Source organism: Mustela nigripes, chromosome 6 (genome assembly GCF_022355385.1).
Source record: "Mustela nigripes isolate SB6536 chromosome 6, MUSNIG.SB6536, whole genome shotgun sequence".
Lineage (NCBI taxonomy): Eukaryota > Metazoa > Chordata > Mammalia > Carnivora > Mustelidae > Mustela > Mustela nigripes.
The window spans coordinates 16,728,358-16,754,322 of record NC_081562.1 but is presented as its reverse complement, the minus strand read 5'-3'; the positions used below and the strand labels follow the sequence as shown (position 1 = coordinate 16,754,322).

General features: G+C 39.0%; 1 protein-coding gene across 1 annotated transcript in view; it reads right to left on the bottom strand.

Annotated features, from left to right (window-relative positions):
* ALDH1L2 (aldehyde dehydrogenase 1 family member L2) overlaps positions 1–25,965 on the bottom strand; it is a 54,459-nt gene that overhangs the window by 7,246 nt on the left and 21,248 nt on the right. The window contains exons 10-20 of the mRNA XM_059402195.1: positions 24,138–24,285; positions 17,244–17,363; positions 16,523–16,650; positions 14,928–15,078; positions 12,184–12,254; positions 11,993–12,098; positions 6,006–6,093; positions 5,406–5,499; positions 3,889–3,988; positions 2,601–2,699; positions 649–814 (exon numbers count right to left, since the gene is read on the bottom strand). Of these exons, the coding sequence (XP_059258178.1) occupies positions 649–814; positions 2,601–2,699; positions 3,889–3,988; positions 5,406–5,499; positions 6,006–6,093; positions 11,993–12,098; positions 12,184–12,254; positions 14,928–15,078; positions 16,523–16,650; positions 17,244–17,363; positions 24,138–24,285 (1,271 nt within the window). The remainder of the gene's footprint in view (positions 1–648; positions 815–2,600; positions 2,700–3,888; positions 3,989–5,405; positions 5,500–6,005; positions 6,094–11,992; positions 12,099–12,183; positions 12,255–14,927; positions 15,079–16,522; positions 16,651–17,243; positions 17,364–24,137; positions 24,286–25,965) is intronic.

Genomic DNA, 25,965 nt, shown 5'->3' with positions numbered 1-25,965 from the left:
AGCAGGAATTCTTCTGTTAAAAAACAGTTTCCTTTATCAGCTATGCAGCTTATCCAGAAATTCAGTTCATACAAGAAACACAGGTACATGTTAAAGTTTCGCCTTCTAATTATCAATTTTCAGAGTAAGGTGCTGCGGCACAATTCCCCTACAAAAGTGAAGAAAGGGGTTTTGAAGTTGTTGTCTTTCCCTCCTCTGGGGTATCATGACATGGAGACATTCACATATTTCAGCAACAGATAATGGCTTTAGACAATAGGAATAAATCCTTCCCAGGCTATCCTGGCTGAGATTAAATCTCACAGTTCCAGGAATCAAGGTCACCAGCATGAGAATGACACAGTTGTCCATCACACCTGCTTACTGGACTGCCAAGGGTCTGTCACGTCCATTTTGTGATTTGATTTCCACAGCGTTGTAAAGCAGGTGCGCACATCTCATCCCGTGTTACACAGGAGGAAACTGAGGCTCAGAAAAATTGTCAAGTCCAAGGTACCCAGTATATAAGTGGCCAAGTAGTATCCAAAAAAGAATTCTTGTGATCATAACATAAATGCTAGTCTTTTGAGGCAAGATGAAACTGTAGTGAAAATCATTACCATCCATTCCAACTTCAGAAGCCAGTGCCTGGCTTGGAGGTGATCTTACCTGGCCTGTGTACTTGTCTTCCCCCGTACACCAAGGTGGCCCCCTCTTTCACACCAGCTTCACAGTATTGCAGAAGTTTCTCCAGATGGGCCTGATGGTTTTGGGGCCCGTGATCGGTAGATCTGTCAAGTGGATCACCAATTTTCATCTTTTTAATTTCTTCCACCTGTTTGTCACCCAGTTCACAAAACACAATTGTCAGTTAATAATAGTAATAGATACCCTTGGCTAGCATCTACCATGTGGTGGGTGTCATACTAAACTGTCAAAGGATGTGTTGTCTTTTAGTCTTCACAAAAGCAGTGGAGGCAGGTATTTATTACTTTCATCTTACAGGTGGAGAAACTGAGGCTTAGACAGGTTCACTGGCTTAACATACACAAACACTAAAGACAGTAGAGTCTTCTTGACTTGAAAGCCCACACTGTTAACCACTCAGTTCTAACAGATTGTAGAGTACGGATGTTACATTCAAATTATCCTGAGTGTTAATCCATTAAAATAGCAAACCTGAGGTTCTGGAAGATTTGTTAATACATCACCCTTGTACTCTTTAGGGCAGAAGAATTACTAAAATGGCCACATGGTTATCCTCTTTTCTCTCCCCTGATGTAGCAACCCGCTCTTGTGAGATGTTCATGGCAGCCAGTGGAACTGCTAGAATGTTTCGATCTTTATTGTGCAGTGTTCATCACTGACGTCTCTCTGTGGTTGTCCTTGTGCCCCTCACTTATCTTAATCTACCTGTGCATTTTCTAATGTTAAGTCCAACTCGAATAAGAAGAAAGAATGAGCGTTACCACAACCCAGCAGGGCCATGAATTTGAATTTGGGTGGGGCAAGATTTCCCCCAGTAAATGCTCAAGACAGAGCTGCTGAACGAGTGAATGAATGTCAATTGCATGTGTGCAAAACATGTTTACTGATGGACTGATCAGGTTGGCTCTTGACATTTCAGGTCTCAGCATTTGAAATGTCCACACACTGAAGTTGTGAGAGCCCTGTAACATGTATTTTATTGAAGCACAAAACTGAATTAGAGGGATGTTCTAGAGGGAGACACTGCCCACCATCTGCCCCTCCATATGTCTTCTGTGTTTTCCATTCTCATAAAGAAAGAATGAATGTCTTTGCTTCTTGGCATTGGGAGGGGGAGCTGACTCAAAAAAAAGAAGCTGGGTGCTGGTTTTTTGAACATAAATTCGTGATTACTGTTACCATAATAATGACATAGTTTATTATAGTTTAGTTTGTATTAGCCACAGAATTTATCTTAATAGTTATATAAATGGGTTTTGGTCTCATGTTTATAGAATCATGACCAATCTATAGGGGGTAGGTATGGATGTGTGTGTATGTATGTTATCTATCTATGTATCTATCTGTATAATGTTAGCGGAGGAAATGATATTCTGTCCTAGTAACTATGTACTGAGGATTTTCAAGGATCTAGTGGTATATCTCTCTGAGTCAATTTAGGAATTTACAAAAATCTAGGAGTATATCTCTCATAAGTATCAAGGATAAAATTTACTAAAAATGCAGAGCAAGGTATAGGTAATAAAAGCTCTTAAGGATTTTTGGTTTGTTTTGTTTGTAGAGACCTATACCTTTTTACTATGAAAAATTATGAATACATATAAAAGTAGATGATATAGTGAAATGCCATGTACTTATCACCCAGCTCAACAACTACCACTCATGGCCAATTTACTCCCTCGCTTACTTCCTCCCCTCCTGGGTTATTTTGAAGCAAAGCCTAGACATCATATAATTTCTTCTGGAACTATGTCAGAAAGTAGCTCTAAAAGATAAGGACTATGTTGTTTAAAATACATCTATATACCACAGTACTAATATCATACCTAGAAATTCATCAATAATGCTAGAAATCCTTTTCAGGTAAAAACAGTTTCTGTACAACTCTTAGAGCCAATGTGAAGATGTCTTACCACTCTTGTCACAAATTCATCGTGGATGGATTCTTCCACAAACAACCGCCCGGCGGCAATGCAATTCTCTCCTTTGTTGAAAAATACTGCCCCCATGCCCTTCAGCAGCAGAAGAGAAAATATTAACATTGCACACCCCGAGAATTAGATGTTTTTGGAAGACAGCAGACAAACGGAGAAATCATAGAAAGAGGCAATGCCGTGGCCTATAGCTAGTGAGGAGAACTGCTTAGAGACACTTAGAGTTTTGACTTAGCATATTTTTAGGGATTTTGTTTCTCTTTTACCCTTTTTGGTCCAGGAGCACTTAAAAAAAAAGTGGGTGATCATAAGGACACACCACTGAGGACAAATTTTGTGTTGTAAGAAAATCTGCATTGTTCTATACATTTAAATGTAATATATGTATACCAAATTTTGCTTTTAAAACCTTCACATCAGTTTGTATAAATTATGAATGTTTGGAAAGAGTCTCCTGCCCCTCAAGTTTTAAAAACACCTTAATGATCCAAATTGTAAAGATACCCTTTTTAAAATTAAGTGCTTTGGGCAGTCCCAAATTTAAGCATCAAGAGAATAGTTTCTATTTATGACCAAACAATCAAATCTCACGTTGAGATTTTTTTGTTTTTGAAGATTTTATTTATGGGGCACCTGGGTGGCTCAGTGGGTTAAGACTCTGCCTTTGGCTCAGGTCATGATCCCAGAGTCCTGGGATGGAGCCCCACATCAAGCTCCCTGCTCAGCAGGGGGCTTGCTTCCCCCCCCCCCCCCGCCTGCTTCTCAGCCTATTTGTGATCTCTCTCTCTCTATCAAATAAATAAATAAAATCTTTTTTTTAAGATTTTGTTTTGTTTTGTTTGTATAAAATCTTTTTTTTAAAGATTTTGTATAAAAATCTTTTATCCAAAGATTTTGTATAAAATCTTTAATCTTTTAAATCTTATGAAATCTTTTGATCTTATAAAATCTTTTATCTTTTATAAAAAGATTTTGTATAAACCCTTTTTTAAAAAATATTTTATTTATTTATTTGACACAGAGAGAGAGAGATCACAAGTAGGCAGAGAGGCAGGCAGAGAGATAGGGGGAAGCAGGCTCTCTGCCAAGCAGAGAACCCAATGCAGGGCTAGATCCCAGGACCCTGAGATCATGACCTGAGCTAAAGGCAGAGGCTTAACCCACTGAACCACCCAGGCGCCCCATCATGTTGAGATTTCTGATAAAAAGGGAGATGAGACACGTTTAGCAGTAGGCATCTATTTGATGGGATCTGACTCCCTCTTACCATTCTCACAGCCTTGTCAAGCTCACAGTCATTGAATATTATAAGTGGGGATTTGCCACCAAGTTCAAGGGAAACTTTCTTCAAGTTGCTCACAGCACAGCTAGAAAAAAATAAATGGGAAATGAGCATCCTCTGTCTCACCTTTTTAGCTACAAATTACCACTAAGTGTGCAAAACACAACTGAACCTCAGAAATATTAAGAAACGTATTCAAAGACAAAATAGGAGTGGGAGAATGGTGAGAGCTGTGGAAGCTTGGTGATGAGCACCTGGGAGTTCATGGCACTATACTGTGTGCTTGGTGTGTATTAGAAATTTTCCATAATAAAAATTTTTTTCTTTTTAATTCTGTGGACGAATAAATAGAGATCCTCACAGGTAAATTCGGATTCTTGAGGTATAAGAATTTTGGTTACATAAGGCCTGGCAAGGAATTTAACCTCTCACCAGATTCCTGGAGCATTAGGGAAACAAAGTATCAATTTTTAGAAGCATCTTATTTATTTCCCCCTACTTGCAAAAGCATTGATACTGAAAACATTAAAAAATACCCCCAAAAATTCAGAAAGAAGAAAGAAAAATCACAGAATTCTATCCATGTTTCAATGCCCCTTGGTTTTTTTTTTTTTTTTTTTACCATTTCAACATGCTTATTTCTTTTTGGTTGTTGTTGTTTTTTTTGTTTTGTTTTGTTTTTTGTTTTGTTTTGTTTTTAAAGATTTTATTTATTTATTTGACAGATAGAGATCACAAGTAGGCAGAGAGGCAGGCAGAGAGAGAGAGAGGAGGAAGCAGGCTCCCTGTGGAGCAGAGAGCCCGATGCGGTGCTCGATCCCAGGACCCTGGGATCATGACCTGAGCCGAAGGCAGAGGCTTTAACCCACTGAGCCACCCAGGCGCCCCTCGACATGCTTATTTCTGATGTGTCCAACCATGGCCTGTGCCTTACTCAACATGGTTGGGATCACCCAATATATAAAATCGTGCGCCTTATTTTTCTTTCTATTTACCTTTTAACAACACTTTTCAGTGTTACTATAAATTCTCCATGACCATGATTACACAGCGCTCCACTACACCGGCATGCTTTAACCACTGCCTTATTTTGGACATTTAGAGTGTCAGCAATTAAAAAAAAAAAGAATGTTGTTGCTTTTTAGGAATTCATTTTATAAATAATTCATATTTGTTATTTATATCTTGGTTTCTTACTTATGCTCCAAAACCACTCTGGGCCACAGCTTTAGTACAGAAAATTGTTTTGTGCTGCATTGTTATAGCTACCAGTGGGGTAAAATTCCAATACGGCTCTGGTTTTTACTGATTATGGGCTTTGTGCTTTGGAAATATTTTATTATATGATAATAGTTCAACACCCAGCAGTGTTAAGTAGATTTTTCTTCTAAACCAGATGTGGGCTTTCTCCCTCCAAACACACTCTGCATAAGAAAGCAAAAAACACAACGAAAACTGAGGTTGCTAGGATCTTCAGCAAATCAACATATTAAAACCAATACCTCTTCATGATCTGTTTGCCAATAGCAGTGGACCCAGTAAAACCAAGTTTACGGATATCAGGATGTTCAGAAAGGCGTTGCCCTGCTATGCCACCTGCAGAATTAGGGAAGAAAACATGAATTAAAACATTACACAAGCCTTTATGGTATGAGTGGCTTTGAATTCACTGAAATAGATTTCCAAATTTTCTGAGTTTTGCATTTTCTCTATGAATTACAAACTTGACAAAAGTCTAGATGATGTCCTTCATGCAATTATCAGCCCCCCAAAAGATGGGCAAATCTTGGTTTTTCATCTTCCAGAGTAATTTAAAAGAGTTGTAACAGGCCTTGTTATGGTAGTTTTACAATGTTGTGCAATTTCTGCTCCTCTTACCCTACTCACCCATCATTATACTTCTACTTTAAGATTTTTAGCACATGGCAAATACATTTATCCTTAAGTTAACTTTGGTGAACTGTATTTAGCTTTAATAACTTAACTTGAAGTTTTTATAACTGTAGTTATAAGTCAGGACAAGATTCCAGCGGGAAAATAGCTACTTAGCTTCTCCTATACCATTCATTAGTTGCAGCCAAGTGGGTCCTTAGATGGCTTACCTGAGCCTGGAATGATGTTGATTACCCCCTTCGGAAAGCCTGCTTTCACAGAGAGCTCAGCAAACTTCAAAGCAGTCAAGGGTGTGACCTGAGCAGAAGCAGCCCACAATTACCTTCTTCAGACCCTGTCTTGTCCTTTAGATCAGTACCCTGCTTTTCCCTTCTGGTCGCACTACAGTTCATTTTAATTTTTCTTTTATTCGGTCATAATTTCAGGCTTACAGCAAAGTTGCAAAAATAGTACAAAGAATTCTTATATATCCGCCGCCCAGATTTCTCACATGCTAACGTTTTGTTACATTTGCTTTATTCTCTTATCTCTTTGTCTTTCTCTGAACTGTGTAAGAGTAAGATACAGACATGCCCCGTTACCTGTAAATAATTTGGGGTGCATTTTCTAAAAACAAACAGTTTCTTGTATGATGTAACCACATACAGTGATCAAAATCAGGAAATTAACAACACATTACAAAACCTAATTTACGGACATTTCGTTTTCACCAACTGTCTCTATAATGTGCATTACAGAAAAAGGAAATCCAAGTTCATACACTGCATTATCATGTCTGTAGTCTCCTTCAATCTGGGAGAGTTTCTGAGTTTTCTTTTATGTTTTATTCATGACACTGACATTCTAGATAAGCACAGGCTAATAATTTTGGACAACGTTCCTTTGTCTGGATTTGTCTGCTGTTTCCTCATGATTTAATTCCTCATGGTTTAATTTAATTCCTCATGAATTAATTCCTCATGATTTAATTTAATAACACTTTGGCAAGAACACCCCAGGAGTGACGCTGAGTCCCTCAGGGCACCCTCTCAGAACACATGCTATCAAATAGCCCCAATATTGGGAAATATTAATTATGATCATTTGGTAAAGGGGAGTGACCAGGTTTCATCACCGTGAGTTTCTCTTTTATGCTTTGTGATCAATTAATATTTTGTAGGAAGATACCTCAAAATTATTTAAATGTCCCATTACTCCTTCAGCTTCTATCCCCTAGCGTTAGAATACATTGCTAATTCTTCCTGAATCAATTATTATGAGGAAGGCTGCCAGATGGTGATTTTCTATCATTCCTTCCACGTGTGTTAGTTGGCTTTCATTTCTAAGAGCTTTCCCTTCTCTTCAGTTAATTAACTAATTAATCCATGAGAACTCGTGGATTCTTACTTTATTCAATAGGTTGTAATGTTTTACTATTGGTACTTCTGTGGTGTTCCAAATGTTCCAGATTTGGCTGATGGAAGACCCTTTAGGATAGCTGTTGTGTCTTTCTAACCTGTCCCTATCATTCTTTGAGCATTTACATGCATTTTGCCTTAATAAGATGTTCCGAGCACATCTTGTATTTTTCCTGTTCCAGCTCTTTCTTCAAGGAACCTAGATTTCTTTCAGTGAAGAATGATATTTAACAATTATAATATAATGGGAAATATATATTTGGTCTTTGTCTTGGTTCCTGGCACACAGTTTCTAAAACACTTGGAATCTCTCATGTAAAAAGTGTCTTTTGTATACTTATGATGGGACTGGGAGCTGGGGGCTCTGAGGTAGTTTCAGGATGGACTCTGGTCACCAGAAAGACCTGGCCATGGTAAGAAGGTTGGAATTTTCAGCCTGACCCTGAGGAATTGGGAGTAGCTGGAGGTTGAGTTCAATCATAAAGGGCAATGATTTAATCAATCTTGCCTGTGTAATTAAGCTTCCTTAAGGACACCTAGCCCATGGGGTTCAGAGAGCTTCATGCTAAGGCACCCATGTTAGGGGAGGTTGGTGCACCTGAACTCCACACGGACAGGGTCCTATGTTCACGGTCCTTCCAGACTTCATCCCATGTACCTTTTCACCTGACTGTTGATTTGGATCCTTTATAATAGAGCCATAGTAAATAAGATACTTTCCTGAGTTCTGTGAGCATTCTAGCAAATCCCACCTGAGGAGGGGGTCATAGAAATGTCTGATTTACAGCCATCGGTCAGAAGTACAGGAGGCCCAGGGCTCACAATTTGCATCGGCAGTGGAGGCAGTCTTGTGAGACTGACTAAGCCGTTTACCTATGGGGTTTGTACTAAAGCTCTGGTCAGTTAGTGTCACAACTGACTTGAATTGTAGGACACCTCGTTGGTGTCCAGAGAGTTAGAGAATAGGTTGGAATGGGGGAAAGAACCCCAGACATTTGGTGTCAAAATGGTTGTGAGTAACAAAATTTTGGAGTTTTAGAAACCAAGATCTGGACACTATTGAAATGTTGCTTCTGCTCTCAGGAGACAGAGCTGGGCAATAGTTGTACATGTGCTTATAGACCCATACATCTGTCTATCTGTCTGTCTATCTATCTTCCTACCTATCATGTATACCCACATATACTTATATCCATTTCTTTATCCAGCTGTCTAAATATATTAAAACCCATGAGTTGTCAAATACTGCAATCCAATATCTTAGAGTTCTTTCAATAATCTTTTCTCTTTTTCATGGCTGTAACTCTCTTCCCCAACAGCGAGAAACATGGCTTTCAATATCCACAGAACATTCACTGATTTGTTCAATTCAGAAATGTATAGAAATTAATTTAGGAATTATTAAGCCATGTCCTTATGAAGAGGAAGCTACTAACTAGAGTCCAATACTTATTTGCAGCACTTTTGCCTTTAGTCTGAGAGCATTCAGTCCAAATGTCTGTCAAAAGTTACTTGGATTAATGTGTCCTTGCTTTCTTCAATGGGATCATGATATTCACTTGAAATATGGCTTAATTTGGTTTTATTTGCATTCAACTTTAGGGTTTTTGCCCCATCCGCGTTGATTCTGTTTCTTTTGTTTGTTGTCATTGGTGAGTACGGGAAACATGCTTTCAAGAGTGAGGAAGGTACAAAACGTACGTTCAGAGAAGTGATGTTCTCTGTCTTCTTTCCCTCTATCTCTTGTACCTCATCTCCCCATGGACTATGAGGGGTAATCAGCTTCATTAGTCTACAGTGTCTCCTTCCTGTTTCTTTTGCTCAAATGAGCATATATATATCTTCTTATTTTGCCTCCCTTCTTACACAAAGACGGCATAATACAATCTCACTTTTAACATCTATTACGGTGATGCGTAACTCAGAAGCAAAATGAAAGTCGTATTTTCACACTGTTAAAAAACCAACGCTGATTAAGTCTTAAGTTAGCACTTTTTCAGTGTGCTTTCAATAAATGGGATGTGCAAGAAGTTCCATAGAGGTGTGGAAAGAGAACAGTGGAACTTCTACGCACATATTTTAACTGACAAAGATATGCAACAAGTCAAACATGACATTTATTATGTGGCTGGCTAAGGATGCTCTCACTCCATCTGCGTGAAGGGCAGAAGGTCATGGGTCATAAAGGGATGTCCTAGGGCAGAACAGGAGCTCACAAGGCCAAGGGAACAACAGTGGTTTCTTCACTTGCTCATTTGCTGTCAGGATATTGCCATGTGTTGAAGTTTATAGGCCTGGTTACGTAGATCTGCAGACTATATTGTTACTTTTACTAACCCAGCCTTCATTAAATGGACAGGTGGCTGAAAAAGAATCTCTACGGAAACTGCGTAATAAAAATAATACTTCCAAGGCAACAAGCAAACAGCAAGAAAGAGGCAAGACTAACACTTCCCCCCCGCTTCTGGTAACAGGTCCACTGCAGTCATATTGTCAGATTTTCAAAATGGCAGTCTAGGTAGACTTGATGAGAAATTGGCCTCAAACACTGGAAGTTGTCAAAAAGATATCCAACACGGTGGTTTTATATCTACTACTGTTACAGATGATCCTAGTGCGAAGTGTATATTATTTTGCCTTGATACGAAATCACGATCAGAAAAACACTTGAAAACTAACTACCCTGAATTAATAATAGTTCTTTTCAAGTAAGGACAAAAAATATTTTTATGTCATTAATAAATACAATAAAACAAATTGTTTCATTTTTATCTCAGCCCTTTTCATTTCTATTGGTTTTCTTTCATTTGGCCACTTAGTTCTCCCAACAGGACTATTGCTTTAAATGATATCTGGGAAAGCAATTAGCATTGTTGTGGGCAAGAGTAGGTCATTGCTAATGTTATTATTAGGTTTGATGAAGTGGTCAGAACCCATCAGACCTGGACCAGTCTAGGCCATGGGAAAGAGCTTCCTAATTCAGACCTTTGGACAGTCACAAGAGGACTTCGTAAGGGAAATGGATGCATAACATCATCACATAATATTATGCAACAAAGTTAAAAGATATCTACAATAGAACAATAACAACTTTGGGCCTTTCCAGGATTAAAAGTATCATCGGGGCGCCTGGGTTAAAGCCTCTGCCTTTGGCTTGGGTCATGATCCCAGGGTCCTGGGATCGAGCCCCACATCGGACTCTCTGCTCAGCGGGGAGCCTGCTTCCTCCTCTCTCTCTCTCTGCCTGCCTCTCCACCTACTTGTGATCTTTGTCTGTTAAATAAATTAAAAAAAAAATACACATGCATATGTGCATGATGTCATATTTACAAGGGTATTAACTATAGCATTGTTTATAATAGCAAAAGGGCAAAAAAATCTAAATATCGATTAATTAGGGATTGGTTAAATAAAATATGGTTTAGCTATACAAGGGAATATTATAGGATATCGTTTATTTACATAATGGAAATTGTTTAATAAAAAAGGAATATTTTTTTCCTTTTGCTAAGTAAGTATAGAATGCTACTATGATATTGTGTTGTAAAAACACTTAACACAACATTTACCCTCTTACCAAATTTTAAGTGTATGATATAATACTGTTAACTGCAGGCAAAACGATACACAGCAGATCTCTAGAACTTATTCTTGCATAATTAAAACTTTATACCTATTGATTGGCAATTTCCCGTATCCCCCCCCTCCCCTGTGATTTTTTAATGGGTAAAAAATATATATATATATTTATTGCATATTGTATTTTTATTGCATATTATATATATAAATTGTTTGCATATACACATATTTGTATATGCATAGAGTATCTCTGGAATTACCAAAGAAACTAATAAATAATAATTAATAACATCAGTTGCCCCTGGGGAGGTAAATTGGCTGGTTGGGGAATTAAGAATAGGAGGGAGATTTTTTTTTTTACCATCCACCTCTCTGTACATTTCTATTTAGAAATTTTTTAATGTATAATTATTTTTTAAAATGAAAGTTTTTCTGTCAAGTAAAACAAGATGCCTCTGGTCAGTATGACTAAGTAGCAATAACAAATGAAACTGTAATTTCTTAAGTTCTAAAAGAAGAAATATAGGAGAGGTGACAGGTAATGTAACTCTTCTAGATTAGAGACCAAGTTTTCTCCAGGATGTGTGCACCTTAGAATGTGTATGAATGTTCACTGTATACAGTCAATACTCAGTCAGGTATAAAGTTGGCCAACATATGCTTTTTCTGAAAAGCTCCTGTAACATTAAAAAATTTTCTTGAGAACTCTATCATTGGAATTATTTTTATTAGTAATTATTATTTTCTTATTATCCATATGTACATATTCTTACATAGTTGCCACAATTATGTACATTCTTTTGTATCCTTTTCCCTCATCTTCCCTATCTTTAAAATACTTTTAATAATTAAAATTTGAATGCCTATATAATACTTTTTCTTTTGATGTCTCATTGTTACTCTAAATAAGTACCCAATTATTGGGCATTTGGCACTTTGCAAGAATTGAATCGGCTTGTAGAAATGCAGTGGATTTCACCAGAGCATCCTATGCTTGCTTCCCTTGTCATGGAAATTTAAATTGTGGGATACCTATGGGGTGCATTAGGCAGCTATTAAAAAAAGAACATTTAATATGAAAAGGTACCTATGATATCTTTAAAAATATCATAATATACAAGCCTGTTTGTTTTTAAAGACATAACGTTTATAAATGTGTGTCTCTGTTTTCAAGTAGATAGGTGAGAAGGAGATCCTGCCCCTGGCCCTTTGCATCTCACCTGCGCTGGCTTGAGCACTAAGGTATTGCCTGCTGCCAAGCATGCCGCGCTCTTCCACGCCAGCATCATCAGCGGGTAATTCCAGGGTATGATAATGGCACAGACACTGCAGGGGTAGAAAGACAGCATCCTTAATTGTCTCTAAACAACACAACTCACACCAGTCACCCAGGGCACTCTCCTTGTCTTACCCAAGTGGCTCCTTCTTGGTGAAGGTCAGATTGCGATTTGGACGGGCCTGGTTGATTGGAATGGTAGAACCCTAAAAAGTAAAAAAAAAAAAGGCGGGGGGTGATTTCTATTTTACTAATTCAAATGAGTAAATCTAATCTCAAGGAATCCATTTTCTCCCCACCTGTCTTAACTTTTCTTAGCTGGTATGAAAAGGCAGTGTTTAATTTATAAGAAATATATCCACCCCAAGAAAAGGAACCACTATTTCTTTCTGGAGGGAAGTTAGATGCAAGAGAATAAACATAATTATATCTATCTATCGATCTATCTATCTATCTATCTATCTCCAATACTAAACATAGTTCTTTTTCTTAAGATTTTATTTATTTTTTTGAGAAAGAGAGCATAAGGTTGGGGGGAAGGGGCAGAGAGGGAGGGAAAATCAGACTCCCCGCTGAGCAGGAAGCCAGCCATGGGACTCGATGCCAGGATCCCGAGATCATGATCTGCTGAACGCAGACACCCAACTGACTCAGCCACCCACGTACTCTTATATACCAAACGTAACTCTAATTTAATTACCTCCATTCCTAATTTCTTGACGTGGCAGAGAATGTTAACTGCCTGCCCAGTATCCATTCTTCCCTCTGTCCTTAGTAACAGAAACCCTATATTAATAATGGTAACAGCCATGTGCCCAGATAAAATTCTGTTTTACCAGTTTCCAGGGCAGACAGGGATGGCCAATGGAAGATATAAGCACAAGGCATCAGAAAGGGAACACTCTTTACAGTAGGCTGACTCACTCTGACCCGTGTTCTTTTACCATAAACCCCCACACTCTCTTGGGCCTTCTTTCTGCTCAGAACATCCCTGAAATGGCTGGTAAGTGCAGCACTTATCAGGAGACCATGACACAGCCTTGAGGGGGCTGGTCATCAGTGCTAAGGATGGTCTGGCAGGAAGAGAGGGAAACTGTGTATCATATACCAGCGCTGACTATTTGCCTCGTGCTCCTTGAAAATGAGGTAAAAACAAAGTCCTGCTTGAGTTTCTGTTACATGCAGCCAGACTTAATCCCAGCTAATTCACAATGGTAGTCTTTAAATGAAGCTATTCATTTGTTCGGCCACAGAAAAGAGTATTGCTGTTACTAATTACACGTGTCCGTCTCTTACCCGAAATCCTTGGGGTCAAGTGTGTTTTGGGATTCAGAATGGTTTGGATGATGGAAATGTAATATAACACATATATCTTACGTTACATTATCTGTGATGCCCAGTAGGGTCTGGAGCAGCCCCTCATAATCCAACTATGATTATTGGGATATTTATTTAGCGAAACATATGGATATTCCCTCCAAGTGATAGAAACACAAATTATCAACAGATTCATGTTGGTTCAGGTCAGTTTTTGGCAACAAATGAGTTTGAATCACCCCAAACCAATTAATGTTCAGGTTTGGAGCTCTTTGGATTTCATGATTGAGGATAAAGGATGGATCCGACCCACCACTACTAAATACTTCATATATATGACTTTGTGACTGAAGCATCATAAAACCCATGTTCAAGTGCAAGCCTTCGTCTGTTGCAAACTTGATGCTAAGACTCACTACATAACACACAGGGTTTGTATTAGTGTGAGCATTATATGGAAGGGGAAAGTAAGGTTTAGAGAAATAAAATAACGACATTAGCTGGTAAGTGGCAAAGCTGACACTTGGACCCAGGTCTCTCTGACTCTATATAGTAACAGTGGTGACAGCAACTTGTCCAAATAAAATATTGTTTCACAGTCTTCTTAGCAGACAAAGAAGGCCAATGGGAGATATAAGCACAAGGTGGGGTGGGATTGCTTTTTAAAGTTCCTTTGTCTCTCTCTCCCTGCCCCACTTCCTCTTCTCTGCTGGGAGGGTGGCTGTGACCGGGTGCCACTGTGGTTATCATGAATCTATGAACAGCAGACAGGCTTCTCTTTGTTAGGAACCTTTCCTTTAACTCTTATATCCCCAGTTCTGAGGTCAAGTGTAGTTGCCACTTATCATCATACAGGTTCTATTTACTTTCTTTTTTTTTTTTTTTAAGTTTTTATTTATTTATTTGACAAGAAAGGGAGATCACAAGTAGGCAGAGTGGTAGGCAGAGAGAGAGAGAGAGAGAGGAAAGCAGGCCCCCTGCTGAGCAGAGAGCCAATGCAGGGCTCCATCCCAGAACCCTGAGACCATGACCTGAGCCTAAGGCAGACGCTTAACCCACTGAGCCACCCAGGCGCCGTCCTATTTACTTTCTTACAGTAAGAAGGGAAATTAGATTGTTGTTGTACCTAAAACTTAGAAAATTATTTTTCTTATACCCAGCTGACTTAGACCATGTACGTTGGCTCTCTGGCTTCTGTTGGCATTTGAGTTTTCAATCTCTCCCTGACACTGTCTAGAAGACTGTGAGATGCCTTTAGAGATGTGAAAGTATAAAAAACATCACTAAACTTTGTTTCAGAAAATATTGAGTTCAAATCCTAGGCTCTATGGTTTACTTACTAACAATGTGACCGTATACAAGTCATTCAATGTTCTCAAGCATCTGTTTCTTTACCTGCAATAAGGGATAACAGCTATCTACCGACCACAGACGATTGTTAGAAGGATGAGATGAGAAAACCCAGTAGGTGGTTCTAAAACAGTGCCTTTATGAATGGCTAAATGTTTGGCCCTTTTCCTTTTGGAATGATCTCCACGGCGACAGATAACCTTCGTGCTTACCTGAATCTTGTCACACCAGCCAGCAAAGTATCTGAATGTTTGCACAGACATTCCGATGTGAGTCTTCAGAGCCAGGGTGTAGACAGCGCCTGAATCAAGGGCTTCAATGGTTGCCAACTCTTCCTGGTTCTCTTCCAGTAGGTCTGCAAGTCTGTATGGTCAGGGAAAGAAATTCATTCAACAAACACTGACTGAGCTCCTACTAGGTACCGGGCGCCCTCCTAAGGGCTGAGAAGTCAGAAGTGAACACACATGCATGAGGTCTCTGTCCTCATGGTGAATATGGTCCAGCAGGGAAGACATTAAACACATCATCTCATAAATAATTTGTTTCAAGAGTTCCAAAAAAGAAGAAGTGTGGGAAGCCTCTACCGTTTGCCCCATACACGTAGAAGAAGTAGAACAGTGATTGAGCCACGGTAATGCAAGCAGAATGATGACAGGAAACAGGGAATGTGGCCAGTTCATGGATGTACAGGGAGATGTTAGCGAGTACAACCCATGAGAATCCACGAACACGAGGATTTCTGGCTGGTATGGGAATGTTTCCGGCACTAACCGATGAGGACAAGGTAGATAAATACATGGGGTGAATTAGAGACACCACAACAGATTTCTGTTAGGTGCCTAGATTCTGGGGCAAGATAAGTCAAGGATTGTCTAATGGCTCTGAAAGAGTCAAAATTCATCCTTTGTGCTCCCCTCAACCACTGGTTTTCTTTTCATCCTTCAGTGGTTCTCTGAGTTGTTCCTTTTGGACCATTCTAAAGTTGGGCTCGAAAGCCCCCTCCCTCAGTGTTTCTTCCAGATCCTACTAAGGTCAGCGATTTGGCTCTGGGTAAGGAGAAAAGTGAGTTTATGCTCGCATCTAATTAATGTTGGCATACTCGGTTACAGATTTATAATACGCTTTTCAGGCCTTAGTATTTTTCCTTCTCACTGCTACTCCCTACAGGTCAAGAAGATTTGAAATTTGTCTTTGGAAACAACAAAAGTGCGACATGTTCCCTGTTTGCTGTTCTGTATCCAGCCTCCACACCGCTCTGTGACTGGGAGGATGACCTTTATAGATTCCATCCCCTGGATCCCATGCTCTGTCATTGGGCTTGACCAATGAGAAGCCAGTGGGCAGTATCCTCAGGGAGAGAAAGTAATCCGTGATTCCATTCCTCAGCTCCCTCACAGATAGGTTGTGGTTCAGCCGCTGCTGGGTCCCTCCACCAAAAACCACTGGAGTGTGGTCTTCCACAGCTACGGATCTTGCCAGATTCCAGCAATAGCCCCTTCCTCTGTCCCAGACCTTAGAGTACGAATAGCTTCCCCCGTTGCTGCCCCTAACTGGGTGCTTCATTACCCCTCGAACTTGCCCACATCTTTTAAATGGTTCCTTACTGAACTTTTCTGCCTACTGGAACCCTGACTGTTACAAACAATAACACAAAAATCAGGAACTCACATATATGGAACTTTATATGATGTGTGTAACAGAAGGCATATAGTAAGTACATATGAGAATATTTGGGTGAAACTTAAAAAATCTTGGCAATGTTAGCTAATATCCCAAGATAGCAGATCTGTGTTTTTAAAAACCACACCTGTACATCAATCTTCCTCTTTCTCTTGCATTCATTCTTCCCCATTCACCTTTTTCAAAGGCATCTTTTGCGGCTGCTACAGCTTTATCAACATCCACCAAAGAAGCATAGGCTACTTTGCATATTGTCTGTTTCAAGATAAAAATGGAGTAGTAAGCCATTTATTTAGAGATATATAAATATGCCTCTTAGAATTAATAACATATTAATAGGAAAAATAGGGTGTTACTTATAAAATCCAAAGAATTAATGACAGAAAATCAATACACTCAGTAATATAGTAAAGACAAAATCTAACATGGAAATTGTTAGCCTGAAATTTGGGACTCCTCATGTCACACTACACTGTGGAAAGGCACATTTAGGAAGACTATGTCTATTTCTTCTGGTGCTTAGGGAAGCTGAATTTCTTGCCACGAGCTTGCAGAGTCTGAGAACCTTTTTCTGCATATAGTTTTATTGAGGGTGTGCCTCTGATGTGTCTAGGTATAGTTATCTGTCTAAATTCAGCATAAATAGTCACTCAATAAAATAGGTTATTATAGCTAGCAACCAGTACCAGAATTAAAGAGTCGAAAGAAATAAACAGAGAGCATTTAGAATAAGTGCTCAGAGAGGCAAAGTGATAGGATAAAGTAACTTCTTAATCTATCAATTTTACAACTGCATAAATTAAAAATTCATGACCAGTGGTCACTGCACACACTAAGGAATTACTCACAGATCCATCTGTTGGGTTGATAGTATCATAGGTCTTTCCGTCCTCAGCATCTGTGAACTGTCCATTTATGAAACACTGATACGGCATTTTCACTGTCATTTCATTGACCTCCTTTGAAACCTAAGATGGAGAATTATATTCATAGATTCAGTGGATTTCTCTGCTTATCCATTTGATGCCAAATAGCAATAAAGTTTACTCACTAATGCAGCAGATGTTATGTCGATAGGATTTTAGTTCCTACACTCCAGAAGAGACAAGCATATGTAATATTTGGGCCTCACGATGCTCAGATTGGCCACTGAGCCTGGAGGCTACCATCTCTGATGACCAAACTGCCCTAGGTTCAGCCTTAAAAATACCGCAAATTTTCTTCCTTACGCAAATGAGAGACCTCAAAAGACCTCCAGATAATGGAAACATCACCATCTAGTGGCCACATCTATGGAGCACAGCTATTGCTTTCATTTGAATCCTTGAAATTGCCTTTGTGGATTAAGTTTCCTTTTAGAATGGGCACCCGTTTTAAGTTTTGTTTCCTTAAGTTCTTCTTCATTTTTCACTTTCTCTCTCTCTTACAAATGTGTTGCCTTAATTCTATTCTTGACCATTCCCTAGCAAATGAATTTAGGTTAGTCCATTAACTACTATGAGCTTCAGTTTTTTCAACTGTGCAAAAGGGAGGGGTGCCTGGGTGGCTCAATGGACTAAGGAACTGACTCTTGATTTTGGCTCAGGTCATGATCTCAGGACTGTGAGATCAAGCCCGGTGGGTACCCCACTGAGCAGGGAATCAGCTTGAGATTCTCCCTATCTTCCCCCAACCTGCACGTGTGCACTTTCTCTCTCTCTCTCTCTGTTCTCTCTCTAAAATAAATAAATAGGGGCGCCTGGGTGGCTCAGTGGGTTGAGCCGCTGCCTTCGGCTCAGGTCATGATCTCAGAGTCCTGGGATCGAGTCCCGCATCGGGCTCTCTGCTTGGCAAAGAGCCTGCTTCCCTCTCTCTCTCTCTCTGGCTGCCTCTCCATCTACTTGTGATTTCTCTCTGTCAAATTAATAAATGAAATCTTTAAAAAAAAAAAAAAAATAAAATAAAATAAAATAAATAAAATCTTCAAAAAAATTAAAAGGGGATAATGCTACCTACTACATACATTTATGAGGAATAACTGAAAAAACATGTAAAAGAGCTTTATTAGAATAAAATTTCATAATACAAAAAATTTCACAAACAGTAAATATAGTGATTTTCAAACAATTTCACGTAGAGAAATTGAGAATACTTAAAGAAGAAATTAAAAAAATCAAGATGGTATCTACTCTTATCCCACAGATAAGAAATATTTCTGTGAAAATTTTCCATTGTGTTTATATAGGATATAATGAAGGAATCTTCATCTGACTTGATGCGTCTAGTCTCTGCATATAGTTCACTTCTGTAAAGTCATCATTCTGGAACTATGTTAAGGGTCTTACATGTATTGTCTTTATTTTTTTTTTAAGATTTTATTTATTTATTTGGTAGAGAGGGACAGAGAGAGCAAGCACGAGTGGGAGAGTGGCCAGCAGAGGGGGAGGGAGAAGCAGGCTTCCCATAGAGCAAGGAGCCCAACTTGATCCCAAGACGCTGGGATCAGGATCCGAGCCGAAGACAGATGCTTAACTGACTGAGCCACCCAGGCGCCCCTTACATATATTATCTAATTTGATTCTCCCAACTACTCTGTGAGGTAGATATTACTATTGTCACATCCAATATGAGGAAACCAAGGCTTAGAGAAGTGAAGTAACTTGCCACAGTTCCCACGGCTGGTAAGCAATGCTGCATGGATTCAATGTTAGGTGGGTCTGACAACAAATTCATGTTCTTAACCAGAGGATGCTCAACTGCTTCCCAAATTTACCTAAATTTTATTAAAAACACATGGGTGAATTATTTCTGGAATAGTAGACTACGGCCCACTAAAAATCTGCTCCTTCATAAAAGCCACAAGAACATAGAAACTATTGTCAAAATCATGTTTCTTAAGGCTCTGGAAATTAACCAAAAGCTCGAAAGAATACATTTATTCAAGAAAAACAGCTGAATCTCTGTAAGCTCAGTGAGTTCTATGGTGTATTAATTGCCCTACTCTTTCCTATCTCTCTTGACAGCTCCGCAGTAACTTGAAAACCAAAATCCTTACAACCACAGTGGCTATGAAAACCAGCAGTCTGTTAGTCACCAGAGGGGGACAAGTGGTGCCCAGAAGCTCCCCAGAGGTCTTATCTCCACAGAGCTTTCCAATGTCAAGCTCTATATTCCATGTTTGTCTTTATGTGACCTGACCCAGAGCTTGCTCTACACAAACTACCTGAGTCCTTCAGTAAAGGCTCAGAGACTTACCAGTTCCAGAAATTTAAGGAAATTGATGTCTGATTATTAGCTGACGACTAAGTTAGCACTAAGTAGAGACTCTGGTGGCAGCAAACAACAAAGGATACAGGCTTTACAGGATTAGTCTGAAAAAGTCCCTAAACAAAGAAAAGGCAAAAACAATAATCCCTGGGAAAGGAGGGGTCTTATTTCCAGAGTTGCCACATTCTGTTATTTAAAATGGCTGGTTTTTGACAAAAGATCGTAAGATACATGAAGAAACATGAAAGAATAAAGAGTGGCCAATACATAGGACAGACAACAGCCAATAGAAACCATTCTGGAAAAGACCTAGATGCTGGATTTATCAGAGAAACATTTTAAATAAGTTTTTACAAATATGTTCATATAACGAAAGGAAACTATGTCTAAAAAATTAAAGGAATGTGAAAGAACAATGACTCACCAAATAGAGAATATCAATAAAGAGATAAGAATTCTTAAAAAAAAAAAGAACCAAAGAGAAATGCTGGAGCTGGAAAGTGCAATAACTAACTTTTTAAAAAAAATTCACTATAGGGGCTCAGCAGTAGATTCAAGCAAGCGGAACAAAGAACTAGCAAACTGGATAATAGGTTGATAGAGATTATCTAGTCTGAAAACAGGAAGACAAAAGAAGGCTATGGGACACTACTGAACGTACCAACACATGCGTAAAGGGAGTTCCAGAAGGAGAGGAGAGGAGGATAGAGGCAGGAAGAATATTTGAAGAAATAATGAATGAAAATGTCCCAACTTTGATGAAGGACATTAAGCCATACATCTAAGAAGTTCAGGCAGGATAAACTCAAAGAGATCCATTTTAGAAACATAATGAAATGGTCAAACGCCAAAGATAATGATGGAATCTTGAAAGGAGCAGGAGAGAAGCAACCTGTCACATAAAATGGATCCTTAATAAAATTAACAGATGACTAATGCTCAGAAACCATGGAGGCCAGAAGACAATATAATGGCATATCCAAAGTGCTGAAAGAAAAAGACTGCCAACCAACAATTCCATATACAGCAAAAACAGCCTTCAAAAACAAAGGAGAAATTAAGTTACTCCCAAATGAACAAAGACTGAGAGAATTCACTGCTAACACACTGCTCTTCAGAAAGTTCTAGAAGGGGTCTTTCAGGCTAACATGAAAGGTACTTGAATCCACATGAAGAAATAGAGCACACTGATAAAAGGAAATATATGTCAGGATACACGTATTTTTGTTTTTAACTCTTCTCCTATCTGATTTAAAAGACAACTGCATAAAGCAATAATTATAAAACTATGTTGGTGGCCTTCCAATGTATGGAGATGTAATTTGTATGGCAATAGTATCACAAATGCGGGGATAGGGAGCAGAACTAAATTACAACAAAGTTTTTCTTTACTATTGTTATTAGGTTGACCTTAATCTGAACTGGAAATGTTTTAAACAAAAATGTTCCTTATACTCCTCAAGGAAACCACTAAGAAACTAACTAACAAAATATAGTAAAAGAAACAATAAGGGATTAAAATGGCATACTAGACTCTCTTTAATACGATCAAAATGGAGGGAAAGAAAAATAGAGGAGCAAAAAGGGCAAGACAAGACGTACACCAGCCTCCCCTCAGAGACACTGAAGGTTCAGTTCCAGACTATTGCAATAAAGAGAATATTGCAATAAAGTGAGTCAAATGAATTTATTGGTTTCCCAGTGCATATAAAAGCCATGGTTACACTATACTGTAGTTTATTAGGTATGTAATAGCATATGTCTAAAAAATCAATGTCTATGCTTTAATTCAAAATACTTTAGCAGGACGCCTGTGTAGCTCAGTTGGTTAGGCAGCTGCCTTCGGCTCAGGTCATGATCCCAGCGTCCTAGGATCGAGTCCCACATCGGGCTCCTTGCTCGGCGGGGAGCCTGCTTCTCCCTCTGCCTCTGCCTGCCATTCTGTCTGCCTGTGCTCGCTCTCTCCCTCTCTCTCTCTCTGTTAAAAAAATAAAATCTTAAAAAAAATAATACTTTAGCAATAGGGGCACCTGGGTGTCTTAGTCAGTTAACTGTCTGCCTCTGACTTAGGTCATGATCTTAGGGTCCTGGGATTGAGCCCCACATGGGGCTCCCTGCTCCCTCTGTTGTTCCCCTGCTTGGGCTCTCTTGCTCTCTCTCTCTCAAATAAATTAAATAAATAAGAAAGTATGCAAATAAGCAAGTACACAAATAAATAAATAACCTGTTTAAAAAGTACTTTATCGGGGCGCCGGGTGGCTCAGCGGGTTAAAGCCTCTGCCTTCAGCTCAGATCATGATCCCAGAGTCCTGCGATCAAGCCCCACATTGGGCTCTCTGCTCAGCAGGGAGCCTGTTCCGCCCCCCCCCCCCGCCTCTCTGCCTACTTGTGATCTCTGTCAAATAAATAAATAAAATCTTTTAAAAAAATACTTTATCAACTATACTTCAATTAAAAAATATTTTATTACAAAAAAAGTAACCACCACCTGAACTTTCAGTGGGTCATGATCACTGATCACAGATTAACACTGATCGCAAACTCTAACAAATATAATCGCAAATGAAAACGTTCGAAATATTGTGGGAATTACCAGAATGTGATACAGAGATAAGGCATGAGCAAATGCTGTTGGAAAGAGGGTACCAGTAGAGTTACTCGATGTACGGCTGCCACAAGCATTTAATTTGTGGAAAATGTACTACCTGTGAAGCACAGTAAAGCAAAAAGCAATAAAGCAAGGTATTTGTAGTGGCAGTGGAAAAGAATAGATAAATTCACCTTAATCAAATAAAAAACTTTTGTGTGTCAAAGGACACTGACAAAAAAGTGAAAAAAATAAAAGCCCACAGAATGGGAGAAAATATTTACAAATCATATACCTGATTAAGCTCTAGTATCCAAGATATACAAAAGCCCCTTACAACTCAACATTAAACATACACAATCAAAAATCCCAATTCGAAAATGAGTAAAGGATTTAGATGGACATTTTCCCAAAGAGGATATACAAATGACCAATAAGCACGTGAAAAGGGGCATTTCATTAGTCATCAGGGAAATGTAAGTGAAAGCTACGATGAGATGCTGTTTCATACCTACAGCTAAAATATGAAAGGCAGACAACAGCAAATATTGGCAAGGCCATGGATCAATTAGAACCTTTCTATATTGCTAGTGGGATTGTGAAACAGTGTAGCCACTGTGGCAAAGAGCTTGGTAGTTCCCCCAACAGTTAAACAGAGTTACCATATGACTCATCAGCTGTACTCCAAGGTATACACCCCAGGGAACAGAAAACAAGTGTTCACACAAAAACTTACACATGAATTTTCATAGCAGCATTATTTATAATAGGCAAACATGAAAACAACCCAAATGTCCATTCAATGAGAGATGGATAAACAACATGTGGTATATCCATACCACGGAATACTATCCGGCCAGAAGGAGTGATGTACACAACACCCATGACAACATAGATGAACCTTGACCACATGGTGCTCAAGTGAAAAGAGCCAATCACAAATTATGTGATTCCATGTATAGGAAATATCTACAAGAGGCAAATCCATGGAGACAAAAAGGAGATTAGTGGTTTCTGGGGGTCAGGGGTAGCAGGGAGAGAACAGATGATGACAATCAGTGGATTCAGGGTTCCTTTATGGGGTGATACAAATTTTCCATAATCAGATAGCTGTGATGAACCTGAACCACTGAACTATACATTGTAAAGGATGAATTTGGGGGTGCCTGGATGGCTCAGTTGGCCTACTCTTGATTTCAGTTCAGGCCATGATCTCAGGGTCCTGGGATTGAGCCCCGGGTCAGGCTCTGCACTCTGTGGGGTGTCTGCTTGAGCTTCTCTCTCTCCCTCCCCCTATACCCTCCCCCTGCTCGCTCACTCTCTTTTTCTCTAAAATAAATATTTGAAAAAATTCAAGGGTGAGGGCGCCTGGGTGGCTCAGTGGGTTAAAGCCCCTGCCTTCGGCTCAGGTCATGAGCTTGGGGTCCTGGGATCGAGCCCTGCATCGGGTTCTCTGCTCAGCAGGGAGTCTGCTTCCCCCTCTCTCTCTCTGCCTCCCTCTCTGCCTACTTGTTATCTCTCTCTCTGTCAAATAGATAAATAAAATCTTTTTTGAAAAAATTTTATTTATCTATTTGACAGAGATCACAAGTAGGCAGAGAAGCAGGCAGAGAGAGAGGAGGAAGCAGGCAGAAAGTCCTGATGCAGGGCTCGATCCCAGGACCCCGGGATCATGACCTGAGCCGAAGGCAGGGGCTTTACCCCACTGAGCCACCCAGGTGCCCCAATAAATAAAATCTTTAAAAAAAAAAATTCAAGGGTGAATTTTACAGTGTCTGAATTTTATCTCAATAAAACACCTATCTCAAAAAGATCATACATGTAAAAACAAATGAACAAAAGGCATAGCCTTTCCTTATAGCTTTTGAGTCTTAGTGATGGAGATTTCAGGCAGCGTGGAGAAGCTTACATAATCCACCACTAGCTCCACTTCTTGGTCTTCTCCTCTCAGTTTCCTCACAACTTTTTGGATGAAGTCTGCAAACTTGGTGGCCATGTAGACATCTTCGTTCTGTAGCTGAAGCCCACCACACTTCTGTCTGATCTCTTCAACCAGCCTTAAAGTTAAGAAGCAACTCACATTACTTACATTTTTAAAAGGGTTTAGGGGAACCATATTATTACGTTTGTCAAGTTGCTTTGAGATAAGATCTGTCACATGTGTATTTATAGCCTATGAGATCATCCATGATAATACCTGGAGAAATTGGGTAAGACTGGGAGAATTAAATTAAAAAACTGTCTTGAAAGACAGTGGCTATTATTTTTTTTTAACTTTTTATATGGCTAAAACGAAAAGAAACCAAGGCAAAAACATTTTACCTATCGCAAGCAATAAAATCCGTTCCTTTTGTTTCAAACATAAGCAAGGAATGAGAAATAAAAGAAAGTCCCTCACTGTAAAGATTATGAAACAAAAGTCATATTGTATAATATTGTCTCTAGATCATGTATAAGAATGAAACAAACATGTCCTTGTATTACATGGTTAGTGTAGCTACTAAGTAGAATCATGCACTAGGTCAAGATAATTTTTGAAGTCTCTTCCAACCCTTTGAATTTTTGCTGTTCATTTTTCAAATTATTGCTGCGATTTGCCATTTGTGAAATAGCACTGGTATGCTAAATGCAAGACAGAAAGACCACCATGGTTGTTGCTCAGTTATTTTTTCTGCAAAAGAGGTGCTTTGGCAGTTCAAGATAATAGTATCAGGCGATTATTCAGATACTCAAGTGGAAAATGGGCAATTTGTACAGGAGCATCTTGCTGGTGAAAAATATATAGTGTTGAAATCTTTAGTTGAGAAATTAGAAGTTTTAGGAAACTGATGAACCATAGCTGAGAAATTTATAATTTGAGGAACCAAAGCTCTTGACTTTGATAATACTGTTTGCTCTGGAGGTGACTATTTGGATTAGTAGAATAAAAATTCCATGAATGAAGAAATTTTTCCTATTCATGACTGTCTGTATTCTCAGGGCAAAAACTATTTCTGATATGTAGTACATACTAAATGAATTTTGTGAAATAAGTGAGTGAATAAGCAAATAAACAGAATAACCATCAAGAACACTCACTTTTTTTTTTTTTTAAACATCAGGAGTGGCATTCTTTAACTTATTAAATTAATGAATGGCCATAGTGTGGCCCTCAATGAAAAAAATACCTCTGAGAGACTCTCCGCTGTTAGGATCCTCACACACTTACTTTTTTTTTTTTTTTAAACCATAAAATAGAGCCTTCTGGGACTCTAGCTCTTTCAACTTGCCATAAACCTCTGTAGAGAAATTTTAACTACAGGTTAATTATTCTTCCTCTTGCAAGTATCCTGACAGTCCTTATTCTAGATGTATCTTACTGGGTAATTCTGGGGTATAGGGGAAAAAAAGGATATTGGGGGAAGCATAATCAATGTTGGGTCTCCTTGTGAATCAGACTATGTAGGTAATTCCTGATAAATGTTCTCATCCAGAACTTCCCATTCCAATGCTGTATGGGAGGAAAATCAGCTAAGAAACGTGAGGACAGATTTTAAAAAGAAACCAACAATTACAAGCATTGGTTTTCTAGGTATATAGGAGATATGAAAACAACTTCTGGCTAGCAACAAAGAGGAAGGAGCAAATATATGTGTTTGACCATGGAAACAAACAATCCAAAAAGGACGAAGAAAAGAGAAACAGAGTATAATGGTTATGGTACAGTGATAACATCTAGAACAAAGGATTGGATTTGA